Source organism: Rhinolophus sinicus, linkage group LG10, assembly GCF_036562045.2.
Source record: "Rhinolophus sinicus isolate RSC01 linkage group LG10, ASM3656204v1, whole genome shotgun sequence".
NCBI classification, from domain to species: Eukaryota; Metazoa; Chordata; class Mammalia; order Chiroptera; family Rhinolophidae; genus Rhinolophus; species Rhinolophus sinicus.
In genome coordinates, this window is record NC_133759.1 from 22,738,486 (window position 1) to 22,751,937 (window position 13,452).

At 31.8% G+C, this 13,452-nt stretch overlaps 1 protein-coding gene across 2 annotated transcripts in view; it reads left to right on the plus strand.

Moving 5' to 3' along the window:
• TOP2B (DNA topoisomerase II beta) overlaps positions 1–13,452 on the plus strand; it is a 52,887-nt gene that overhangs the window by 22,597 nt on the left and 16,838 nt on the right. For both annotated transcript variants that reach the window (XM_019745271.2, XM_019745269.2), the window contains exons 11-25: positions 691–829; positions 1,149–1,306; positions 1,463–1,588; positions 2,522–2,632; positions 2,713–2,818; positions 4,144–4,253; positions 4,583–4,675; positions 4,771–4,885; positions 6,467–6,588; positions 6,789–6,937; positions 7,462–7,693; positions 9,451–9,585; positions 10,231–10,431; positions 11,431–11,626; positions 11,771–11,862. In XM_019745271.2, the coding sequence (XP_019600830.2) occupies positions 691–829; positions 1,149–1,306; positions 1,463–1,588; positions 2,522–2,632; positions 2,713–2,818; positions 4,144–4,253; positions 4,583–4,675; positions 4,771–4,885; positions 6,467–6,588; positions 6,789–6,937; positions 7,462–7,693; positions 9,451–9,585; positions 10,231–10,431; positions 11,431–11,626; positions 11,771–11,862 (2,085 nt within the window). The remainder of the gene's footprint in view (positions 1–690; positions 830–1,148; positions 1,307–1,462; positions 1,589–2,521; positions 2,633–2,712; positions 2,819–4,143; positions 4,254–4,582; positions 4,676–4,770; positions 4,886–6,466; positions 6,589–6,788; positions 6,938–7,461; positions 7,694–9,450; positions 9,586–10,230; positions 10,432–11,430; positions 11,627–11,770; positions 11,863–13,452) is intronic.

Genomic DNA, 13,452 nt, shown 5'->3' on the forward strand with positions numbered 1-13,452 from the left:
ATTAAGTTTAGGTTTGGCAATATACTTTACCTCTTTTTATATCTCAAACATCCAGAAAACTATTTCGTACAGCTAAAATCAGACTACCCAGGATGATGAAAAATAACTCCAATTTGGAGGTGCTTCACTTTTTTTTCTTTTTGGGTTAACATCTTGTCACATTAACTGCAGAGTGGCACACAATATATAATGTTGAAATACTCATCAACAGTTTAAAGACTAAGTACTGTTCTTAAGTTCTTGAGTTTATCCTCATGTTCTCTTCGTGTTAATCTTTTTTTCGTAGCGAAGTCAAAATTCACATTTTTGCATTGAGAAATATCAGAAATGTCAGTGTCTAGAATTTACTAGCTAGTAAATTCATGGGTGGATCAGCTTTTACTGTGTTAATTTTAGTAAAATTAACTTGTAACAAGCTATGTATATTTCTCTGGAATTTATTACAATAGAATTTTTTCATTTGTAGTGAAGTGGCCCTTTTTACATGTGTTTATATTTCAGTAAAATAGCTTCTTGAGTTAGTTTTACTGTAGTTAGAATAAAATTCAACATGTATCATTGTTATTATCATTTCCATTTTTGTTTTGCCTTATAACTGCACGGATTCCAAGTATTACATTAATTTTAGCTAACTGTATGAACTTCTGGCTTGTTTGGCTTGTTTGTATATCATTATTCTTTGATTTTTAGGCCTCTAACTGTGGCATTGTAGAAAGTATACTGAATTGGGTGAAATTTAAGGCGCAGACTCAGTTGAACAAGAAGTGTTCATCAGTAAAATACAGTAAAATCAAAGGTATTCCAAAACTGGATGATGCCAATGATGCTGGTAAGATTTAGATTTTTTTAAAGATTTAAGTTTTATCCAGTTACAGAAAATTTTCATTTTCCACGTATAGTTAGACTATAGGATTTTATGTTCAGAGTGTAATTCTACTTCATAAAATTGCCACATGCGCCACATGTTACTAATTTTCAGGGGATAGGAATTAAAATATACTTAGTATTTAAACTAACCCTGAGCATAATGTAAGGTGACTCTTACAGTCTTTTGCTATCACCATTGTGATTACTAATTTTTCTGGCTTCATTTTTCTCATTGGTAAAATTAAGGTTGTGGAGTATATGTCTTTTTAAATTTCCCTCAGGTGGCAAACATTCCCTGGAGTGTACACTGATACTAACAGAGGGAGACTCTGCCAAATCGCTGGCTGTGTCTGGATTAGGTGTAATTGGTCGAGACAGATATGGAGTCTTTCCACTCAGGGGAAAAATTCTTAACGTACGGGAAGCTTCTCATAAACAGGTATATGTTTAGTATATACATGTATGTATGCGCACATATGTATATGACATTTTCATAATTTACTAAAACAATTGAATTTTTAAATGTAAATTGTGACTCACTTTTTGTATATTTCAACACTTTAAAATGCTTTCAATTCTTTTCCTTCATCTATAGATCATGGAAAATGCAGAAATAAACAATATTATTAAAATAGTTGGTCTACAATACAAAAAAAGTTATGATGATGCAGAATCTCTGAAAACTTTACGCTATGGAAAGATTATGATTATGACTGATCAGGTTGGTTTAATAGTTGCCACATACTTAAAACTCAAATCTTTTTCAATTGTCCTTTATATTTTGTTTCATGAGATTTCTCCAAAATTGTACAAGTGAAAGTGATTGTATATCAACTGGGAAGGAAACATTGTTTAACGGCACTGTTTTTGTGTGAAGCACTTTTACATTATCTAATTTATTGGGTAGTCATCTTTTTGGTTAGTTATTTTTAAAATGTTTTAAAATGTAATAAATATGAGAAGAGTGTAACACACTGTAGTACTATGGTGTTGAAGCCTACCTATAAGTAAGAAGGAAAGGATGAAAATTACAAGTGAGAAAGATTAACCACTAGGATAATGGTTAATATTTGTATATGATGGCATAATTTGGGATGCACAAAAACTAGGAGGACTTGAATAGTTAAAGGGCATTAATTAGTAAAGAACTAGAAAATTGAAAATGCATCCAACTGCTTTTTTCTTATGTACTCTAATTAAAAGCATTTATAGAGAAAATCTTCAGCTGAATAAGCTGCTATATAGTGTTAAGCAGAAATTTAGCTGGTTTTATGTCAAGGGAAGACTTGTAAATACCTGTTCTCGTTGGATTTTGCCTTTCATTGCCTCCTGAAGTGGCATTATAAACATGTTTGATGTATTTCCATCCTTAAATCGTTTTTAGTGAACTCTGGGTAAACTATAAAACAGATATAACAATGTATTTTGTAATGATAGGAAAATTCAATCTATCATTACCTATGTTCTCTGTTTGAATTTTAAGAAAATTTCTTACTGTGATTTTCTAAAGAATATTATCTACTGTTTTTAAAAATGTAGTTCTGAAATTTGAATGGAATTTTGTCTCTTTGCTGCATTCATACATTTTAAAAATTTGGTTATATAAGTATATTTCATAAAATTATTATAGCACTCTTTACTAACATTTATTTAGGATCAAGATGGTTCTCACATAAAAGGCCTGCTTATTAATTTCATCCATCACAATTGGCCATCACTTTTGAAGCATGGTTTTCTTGAAGAGTTCATTACTCCAATTGTAAAGGTACTATTTACATTAATATATTTTTATACTGTTGTCTTAAAGGGTAGCAGAAAAACTAATTTTTTTTTAATTAATTTAAGGCAAGCAAAAATAAGCAGGAACTTTCATTCTACAGTATTCCTGAATTTGATGAGTGGAAAAAACATATAGAAAACCAGAAAGCCTGGAAAATAAAATACTACAAAGGTTTGTTTTTTAAAATATTTAAATTTTGTGATATTATTACTGATATAAATGTATTTTTTATGACAGCATTATAAAATATTGTAAATGTCTATCTCTTTTAGAATTCAAAAATAGCTATTGCTGATTTTTAAAGAATTATGTATAGAAAATTTTATAGAGAGTAGTATAGAGAATAGTATAGTAGGCTTCCCATGCCCTTCAGCAATCACTATTTCATGGCCAATCTTGCTTCATCTAAACTCTTCTCGTTGCCACGCCATTAGTTTGAAATAACTTCCAGACATTTTATTATATCTATAATACTTTAATATGTATCTCTAAAATAATTTTTTAAATGTCCATAACCATATGATATCTTTCTTTAATAACCTCAAATATTCATGCAGTGTTAAAATTCTCCTGATTTTATTAAAAATATTTTTGGTGGTTTTTTTGTTGTTGTTGAGTCAGGATCCAAACAAGGTCCACACACATTGCATTTATATATGTGTCTTAAATCTTAATGTTTCTCCTTTTATACTTTTTAATTACAATTTATTTGTTCAAAAAGTTGTATTGTTTTGTATAATTTCTCACATTCTGGACTTTGCTGATTATCCCTGTAGTTTCATTAAATATGTAGCATGTTCCTCTGCCCCTTATTTTCTGTTAACTGATAGTTATATTGGAGGCTTGATCAGATTTGGATTAGATGTATGTGGCAAAAACATTTAATAGGCAGTGTTGTATACTTACGTCAGGAGACATGTAATACATGGTTTGTCTTTCTTTGTCTACTAAAATTGGTCAGTTGGTACAGGTGTTGCCAGCTTGATCCATCAGCTTTTCATCTAATGGTTTTAAACAGCCATTGATATTCATGATTCATTTAAAACATTTTTTCAGATTTGTTGAGGTATAATTAACAAGTAAAATTGTATATATTTCAGATGTACAACATAAGCTGATATACATATACATTGTATAGTGATTACCATAATCAAGTTAGTTAAGACATCTATCACCTCACATAGTTACTTTTTTTTTTTTTTTGGTGAGAACATTTAACATCTAAGCAATTTTCAAGTATACAATGTAATACTTTTAACAGTAGACACCATGGTGTTCATTAGATCCCCAGAACTTAATCATCTTTTAACTGAAAGTTTGTGCCCTTTGACAAACATCTCCCCATTTCCACCTTCCCCCAACCCCTGGCAACCATCATTCTAGTCCTTCTTTCTATGAGTTCAACTTTTTTAGATTCCACATATAAGTGAGATCATACAGTGTCTTTGCCTTTCCCTGGCTGGCTTATTTTCACTTTTATTTTTAAAATTGTGCAGGGTTGGGTACCAGTACATCTAAAGAAGCAAGGGAATATTTTGCTGATATGGAAAGGCACCGCATCTTGTTTAGATACGCTGGTCCTGAAGATGATGCTGCCATTACCTTGGTAATAAACTAAAAAAAATCGCCCAGTATCTATCCCCCTACCTCCTGTAACTTTCTTCCTAGTCTTGGTTTTCTATAAGTCTCTTTTGAATTCTAATGCCCAAACTAGTTGATTTTTTATGTTTCTGCCCGATCCTGAATACTTGGATTATGCCTTGCTTTCATCGTTCTTTAATTGAAAGACCTCTGTTCAAGTGTATTTTTGATAAAAGAATATTGGGGAAAAAACCCTTACTTTCCCAGAAACTAATAGTTATTTGCCTTTATAAATTTTATAATGAAATTTATTTCCTTTTTTAATGTGTGAAATCATTGACTGAAATCTTTCAGGCATTCAGTAAAAAGAAGATTGATGACAGAAAAGAATGGTTAACAAATTTTATGGAAGATCGGAGACAGCGTAGGTTACATGGCTTACCAGAGGTTAGTCAAACAGAGTGGTGATCTGGGGGAAGAAAGAAAGAGACTAAAATTGATGTAGTAATAACGACAATATTGTTATATAATTTTTCTCTTAGCAATTTTTGTATGGCACAGCAACAAAGCATTTGACGTACAATGATTTCATCAACAAGGAATTGATTCTCTTCTCAAACTCAGACAATGAAAGATCTATACCATCTCTTGTTGATGGTAAGTAACTTTCATTTAAAAATGTTTTTCATTCATATTTTAATTTCATGTACTTTAAGGTATCCTTATAATGCATTTTGAAATTCTGAAATTGCTTTAGAGAGATTTTGGTAGGACTGAAATCTTTTTTATTACTTCATTTGAATCTTTTAAAACTCTTTTTGAATTTTTCAGGAAAATTAAAGGCAGATTTTATTTGGCCCAAGTTCATTGAAGACTTCCTAAAATAAATAAAATGGGATTTTAATAAGGTCTAAAATATTTATCAGAGACTAAATTTTAAAAACATCTTTATACCTCAATACTTTAACTTATTTAACTTGACAAAAAAAAATTTAGAGACTGCTATCTGGTAACTGGAGTAGATTTTGTTTTTCTATCTAGAACTTTAAAATGTTCATTTTGTCATTTTTAGCAAGTTAGTTGATTGTGTTCCTCGGTTTTTCAGCTACTAGTAGATGGTTCTACCTGGCCATCAAGTTCTAGCTTTAAGTTACATCCCTTCTATGAAATCTTCTTTAACAGTTTCAGTCTAAATAGGTCTCAGCTGCTTTAATGTGTGCCTATTATTTCACTTGTGTTAATTTTGCTTCCTCAATTAGGTTATAAAATTCTCAAGGAAAGGGGCCATATTTATCATCTTATTTAGGCAATGCTCTGGGCTCACGATGGTGATGACGATAGTTAGCATATACTTAAAAGTTTGTTACTATGCTCATTGGTCTAGAGCAGGGGTGTCCAAACTGCGGCTCGTGGGCCAACTGCGGCCTGCAATCCATTTTTTATTGGCCCGCAGCAAATTCCAAAAATATATTTAGTTTACTTAAATAAACAAGGTGAGGCAATACGTACTTCACCTCGAGTGAGTGGCCCGGCTGTTTGTGTATTTTACCGCATATGGCCCTTGGTAAAAAACGTTGAAAAATGTTTGGACACCCCTGGTCTAGAGCAAGAAGAATGATAAGAAAGTAGAATGCTTTGCTTACATTATCTCATGTAATCCTTATGATCACCTTGTTAGGAAGGTAATTATTTCTGTAACACTGATGAGGACAGAGACTTACTGGTTTAGTAATTTGTGCAAAGTCATGTTAAATGGCCAAGTTGTGAAGAGTATCCATATTGGTGAGATTCTAAAGCCTGCATTCTTAACTACCACAATACCTTATTTGTAAATAGCTTTGTTTATAAAAGTTATCCTTAATTTAATAATAGTTTCAGACGCATTGGTAGTTTGTTGCTACTTTGGTTACAACTTAAATTTTGGGCATAGGAGTATTTGGAATCTCCTATGAGAGAAGTTTGGTGCCGCTGAGCAGTTCTGTAAGACCAGAAGGTGGTCTTTCAATTGGTACTTCACTTTTAGAATAGAGTGAATTGGTATAAAGAGGTGTTACAATGAACTCACTTTGTTACAGAATCTCAAGTAATTATTTTTAGTCAGTTATTTTTCAAAACAAACTATATCTTTTTCTTTCTTGAATATATGGAACATTTTTGAATATATGGAGCACTAAAAGAAAGATTACAATTATATTTTGAGTAATATTTCTAAAAGAGGATTGTTCTTTTTAAAACTAGGCTTTAAACCAGGCCAACGAAAAGTTTTATTTACCTGTTTCAAGAGGAATGATAAACGTGAAGTAAAAGTTGCCCAGTTGGCTGGATCTGTTGCTGAGATGTCTGCTTATCATCATGGAGAAGTAAGCATTAAGTTTGGGATCAATTAAGAGCTATGCTTATTGGCATGAAAAATGATAATTAAGCATAATAAAGTATTTTTCCTTGCATAAATACTTTGAAATGTAAAAGGAGTGAGAGTTTGGATTTTAATAAAAATTAGGGAATATGTATAGAAAATTTAAAATATTAAGGTTATATTCTGTCTGTTTCTATTTTATAGCAAGCATTGATGATGACTATTGTGAATCTGGCTCAGAACTTTGTGGGAAGTAACAACATTAACTTGCTTCAGCCTATCGGTCAGTTTGGAACTCGGCTTCATGGTGGCAAAGATGCTGCAAGCCCTCGTTATATTTTCACAATGTTAAGGTAACAATTTGCTGATATAATGGTATAAAGTTTTATTAGATATTTACTGGAACTAACTCAATGTTTAATAGAGTTGTAACTATGGAGAGATATGATTGGGGATTCTCGAGCGTTAATATTTCAAATTATTTGATAGCAAATCAAATAAAATTTGTTGATCTCAATTTTTATAAATTAAAGGTGAAATCAGTCCTAATGAACATAAGGATTTTTTCAGACTCAGCTTTACTTTTTAGACTGAAGATGGGTTTTGTGATTTAGTCAGAATAAGAGGAAATCCTTAAGAAGTTATTTATCAATACTAAGAATTTAAGTAGGCAAGTACAGAAGTAAAATAAGGTTATTTTATTTTGGCTTTGTCCCTGAGAGAAATGTATTTGGAAATAAGGCTAGGTAAAATTTACTGTGAAATACATGTACTAAAAATTTTAAAAGATTTTTTGAAATGTATAGTCTTCATTATAAAATTTTATTTCCTAAAAATCCATGACAGTTTTCCATATTTTTCATTTTCCTTTCGTTAGCTCTTTAGCAAGACGGCTGTTTCCTGCTATGGATGACAACCTGCTTAAATTCCTATATGATGATAATCAACGCGTAGAGCCTGAGTGGTATATTCCTATAATTCCCATGGTTTTAATAAATGGTGCTGAGGGCATTGGTACTGGATGGGCCTGTAAACTACCCAACTATGATGCTAGGGAAATTGTGAACAATGTCAGACGAATGCTAGATGGCTTGGATCCACATCCCATGGTAATTATTTAGGACTTATTGCTTATATTGTTTATTTAACAAATGATAATGTATAAACTGCAAAGTCCAGTCATTTTAGAGAAATAATGGAACCATTTCCATTTTAGAACATATTATGAATGATAAATATCATACTAGTGTGTAACTTGATGTGTGCTTATAATAAAAGATACAACCTTTGAATAAAGCCTAGAGATGAGGTTTATGGGGAGACACTATTTATTGAAATTTTAAAATACCCCATATTTCAGGCTTTCAAATATCTAAATTATATAGAAAACAATGCTTTTATGTAACTTTGTTTTTGTCCTGAAACTACTAAGTCATATTAGAGTTGTAAGGATGCTCAAAAACACACTGTATATATTTTAATGTATCCCATATTTTTTATTTTTACCCTTTTCTTATAGCATTCACTGTGTTCAATTTTTCTTTCAAACACCCTCCAAGAAAAACCTCTCAAAAAAGTGTCCTCCTCTCTCCCACATGATTTAAAATCATCTGGAAATGTTCCTTTATCATGACACACTTAAACAAAAGTATATTTTTATCAAAAATGTAATAGTGCTCATTATAGAAAATATAAATAATCAAAGAGGAAAGTATACTTAATAAACCACCATGTAGAAACAAACTTAATATTTTAATGTTTTTCTAAGTTTTATTTCATTTTTTATATTTTAAAATAAAACGAAAAATTAGATTATAAGTATGATTTAAAAATTGTTTTTCCTTGTAAATACTCTAAAATACTTTAAAATATTTCTAACATAAGCATCAAACTATTTTTTATGATTATAGCATTTTAATTCTTTCAGATACATTTTAGAGTATTAAGTCAATCTATTTGATCAGTACATGCTGTTTGTGTGTCTGATATCTCTCTCTCTCTACACACACACACACACACACACACGTACACATATATATCTTTAGCTCTCTAGATCTATTATCTATCATCCATTCATCCATCCAGCTAGCTAGCTATGAGACACTGCTAAGTGGTGTCTCATAAAAAACTATGGTCCCTGTCTTCAAAAAGTTAATCTGTTCTCAAGACAAGACACTGGAGCATGACATTTACAGTGACAAAAGATAATATTAATAGTTTTTCAGTGTGCCAGAAGAAATGCCCTGTGCTGTATGCCTAACTTCTTAGTGATGTAACAAATATGAATTTTAGAAGAGGGAGAGATCACTTGTAATTAGGCTGAGAAGGATGAGTAAGATTTATATAGAAGAATGGGGTATGGGGAGCTGAATATGTATCAGTGCTAGTGGATAGAGTGAGTGAAAGTGAGAATATTCAAAATATTCAAGCAAAAAATGTGGAAGAACAGTAGTGGTTTGAAAGGCAAGTAATTGGAGAAAACGTAGAAAGTTAGATTGGCTAAAGACTGGAAGGCTTTCAAAGTGATGTCCAAGGAGTTTGAATTGAAAGGATTATTAACCTAGGGGAGAAGGAGGTATGGAGGCAATAGGCTGGAAAGAAAAAGTCATATTGTAGGAAGACTAGGAGAGATGATGTTAAGGTTTTGGGATTGGGGCGTGTTCAGAGTATATTAACAAAACCCCCCAAAATCTTGATGAATTCAAAATTGAGTGATTATTTGGAGAGGGACTATTGAAGATGATGAATTCAGTTTGTCATGTCAGTCTGTCAGTAGCAGTAAACCATATAGACTCAGGGGCACTTAAATGTATTGATGCTCAAGAGAGAAATCAGGGCCTTAAGTTATTTTTATTTTTCTGTGCAGCTTCCAAACTACAAAAACTTCAAAGGAACAATCCAAGAACTTGGTCAAAACCAATATGCAGTCAGTGGTGAAATATTTGTGGTGGATAGAAACACAGTAGAGATTACAGAGCTTCCAGTTAGAACTTGGACACAGGTTAGTATAAGTATGTGAGCTACCTGTGAGGAGGGATTGCATTAAGCAGTTCTTTCTGGTAAGAATATGATTCTGTCATTGTTTGCCTTAAGTCTGTACAGTGTTCAAAAATTCCTATATACATTTTTGACCCATTCAGTTGTATTTGTGCTTTGAATGTTCAATAGTAATTAAAAAGTTTTTTTAACTTATGTAAATGTTGAATAACTTAAGCTAGCTTTTGAAGAGACTGTTATTTTTATTCTGTCTATCTTGAAATGAGTAGAGTAGTACGTAAAAAATACTGTTTTGAACCCTTATAAATATGATCAATAAATTCATGTCAGTTAGTATCAGCTGTTACAAATCTAAGGGTATGTATGTCATTTCTTGTCAGTTCTAGTTAATATTATCGCCTTTATACTCAGCCTTCCCCTTGCTGTTTGGAGTATGAGCAGATCCGAACCATTACCTTGTATATCTTCTTTCACCATTGAGATCTGCAAATATTATCTTCTGTAGTGACTTGGGCAGGAAATGATAGTGATGGAGGGTTCCCCTTCTTTTTTCCACTGGAATTGAGAACTTTTAAATAATTGCATGATGTAGCATGAGAATATGAGTGTATGTCGTGAAAAGAATTACTTACTTTCAAATCTTTTATAGGTATACAAAGAACAGGTTTTAGAACCTATGCTAAATGGAACAGATAAAACACCAGCACTAATTTCTGATTATAAAGAATATCATACTGATACAACGGTGAAATTTGTGGTGAAAATGACTGAAGAGAAACTAGCACAAGCAGAAGCTGCTGGATTGCACAAAGTTTTTAAACTTCAAACTACTCTTACTTGTAATTCCATGGTAATTGTTTAGATTTACTATTAATTTAACCTTTCTTCCATGACATAAGTTGGGTATCTGTAATTGGCTTTATGATGGGAGTGGCTATAGTAAGTCTGAATGCATTTTTCCCTTCCTCCCCCATATATTTGCTGAAGAATCTAGAGGTACGTTCCTTTTCTTCTACTATTACCACTACTCTTAATCCCAACTCTACATTTGTGCATTTGGGTTTAAACACACAGTATATACACACCTAACTAAAAGTTATGACAGTGATTGTTACAGTCTTTTCATATGCCTTATTCCTGTCTCTTAGCATTTTAATTGTGCTGTGTGTCTCCTCATAACTCTAATCTGCTGTATTAATTTACATGTTTCTGTTTACATATAATTGGGGAAGAAGGTAGAAAATGAATGATTACCCTTGTTCTAGTCCAAGTTAGCTCTTAGATTTAAAGAGGAATAAAAGAAAAAAATCCAGCAGTAGTATAGTGGTTGAGAAAAGGGCAATGATATGCCAAGAAAAGCTGGTGGAAAAAGGAGAAAAGGGATAAAAAAGAAGTAAAATTTCCAAAAAAAATTGAGGAAGTTTGAGTGAATTGTAGCACAATTATAAAAACAAAATGCAAGTGCACATCCATTGAGGATATAGGAAAGAGAGAACTTTAAATTTAACATTTTTAAACTTAGCAATAGAATGGTTTAGTTTGAAAAATTTTTTTCTTAGGTGGTTTTATAGCCACTTTAAATAAGAACCTTTTTTTAAGGACCCATTTTTAGCTTTCAAATCATTTCTATTTTAAATATTTTCACAGTTTTGAGAATTGAATTCATCAGTTTCTTGGAGTCACCAAGGGAATATTTACAGAAACGAAATAATTTTCACTCTGTTTAATGGCTTTTAGGGGTGATGTGTGTTTTTATAAGTATACTTTGGTTTTAAATACTGTACGTGTCATAAGTTAAAAAAACCAATATAGATTTATGTAACCTTCAAAAACTTTGTGTTTTGCTTAGGTACTCTTTGATCATATGGGATGTCTGAAGAAGTATGAAACTGTACAAGACATTTTGAAGGAATTCTTTGATTTAAGATTAAGTTATTATGGTTTACGTAAGGAGTGGCTTGTAGGGATGTTGGGAGCAGAATCTACAAAGCTTAACAATCAAGCTCGTTTCATTTTAGAGAAGATACAAGGAAAACTTACTATAGGTAAGATGCAACTTTTACAAATTTGAACATTAGTTAAAATGGAAAAAAATCTTTATTAATAGAAGACATTTTTATCAGTAGAATATAAACAAATACAAATTGAATCTCTTTTCTTGATCCTAACTTTATTTTTCCCTCACATAGAGAATAGGTCAAAGAAAGATTTGATTCAAATGTTAGTCCAGAGAGGTTATGAATCTGACCCAGTGAAAGCCTGGAAAGAAGCACAAGAAAAGGTAATCTTTGCAGACCAAGACATTCAGAGAAGCTTTTAAAAACAACTTCCAAAACAAAAGACCCAACCCCTAAAATTTAAATTTAGTACTGCTAAAGGTGCTGAGTTGTCTATTTGGAGACTGAAGTCTTCTGTTTATCCACAGAACAGATACAGTACAGGAATTTGCAGTGCACACCCAGCACAAAGCACTTTGCCAGTGTGACTCAACCAGGGCCTGGAGAAATGACTCCAGGTGTGAGAAGGTAGCTCAGTCTCCTTGGCCTTTTTTCTGAGCCTGCCATTAAAGGGTGTCAGTGTGGTGGTGGTTTTGGTGAGGTGCATGTACTACCTGGGATCTACACTGGTAGCACAAAAATAAATCATTTCACACTGGTCAGTCTGTGGTCACTATGGAATTCAGTCACCCTTCACTTGATCTGATTTCAGTTTATGCTGGGAAGACTAGAGACAAAATGTTCAATATTATAGTATTTATCAAATACCACGTATGTGTTCTGTCCTGTGCTTAGATCTTTGGCTGGAGATTTAAACCCTGGAACTTCAGATTAAAAGTCTGATGTTTTATTAATTGTCCATTTCAGATCATAAAGTACTAATATTAATTTAGTTAATGGAATATTGAAACTTTGAGATTCCCCTCAAGAATTCGTTTCTTGCTGTCCTGTGTAATTAAAAGAAAAAATGAAAAAGGCAGTACAACATTGTGATTGAGAACACAAATGTACAAAAGGAAGAAAATTGGAAATGATTAAAGTTTTTGGATACTAAATTAGAATATTATGTATATATGATACTGTTATCTTTAAAATGCAGTTATGATTATGTGACATAACTTGTGCTCGCTTCGGCAGCACATATACTAAAATTGATTATGTGACATAACTTGAACTGAAACTTTAAACTTCTGCATTTCTGAGTTCTCAACCATAAAGTTTTCCAGATTTTTCATCAAATTACATTGAAATGCTGTTTTGTTTACACTATTAAAGTGTTTTTTACAATTTTGGATAGTCAATAGAATGCCATATATTAGAGTGATAAAATTAATATAAATTATATATTTTGTAATTACGTATTAAGATAATATCTTATTCATTATTTGAGGAAAATGGGGTTGAACAAGATGGGAAGTGTTCAGAATTAAAATGATCCAAGTACTTTGCTTTCCCTTCAATATGTTTTATTGCATTCTTAAACCCCAGTAACGAATTTAATGCTTAGTTTTAAACGATATGTGTTTAGAGGTTGAGACTGCCCTTTTGGTGGAAATATACTTCATGGCTAAAAACTACTGCTTGGTTTCAGTAATTTCATTGTCACCATCAAAATTTCCTCAGCATCTTGGCTATGGGTTCATTTTGGGTGTTCAGTAACAAAAGGAGCTGCCTTTACAAGAGTGTCCAATTGTGTAGAGTTGGAAAAGAGAAAAGTAACAAGAAAAGTAATTAGAAGATGAAAGTTTTTTCAAAAACATAATGGAATTTGGTCATTGGAACTTGAAAAGATTTTTTTTTTTAATTTCTAAAAGTATCCTTAGTCATCTTCATGTTAACAATTATAGATACACATGTTATTAGAGTGCTTATTA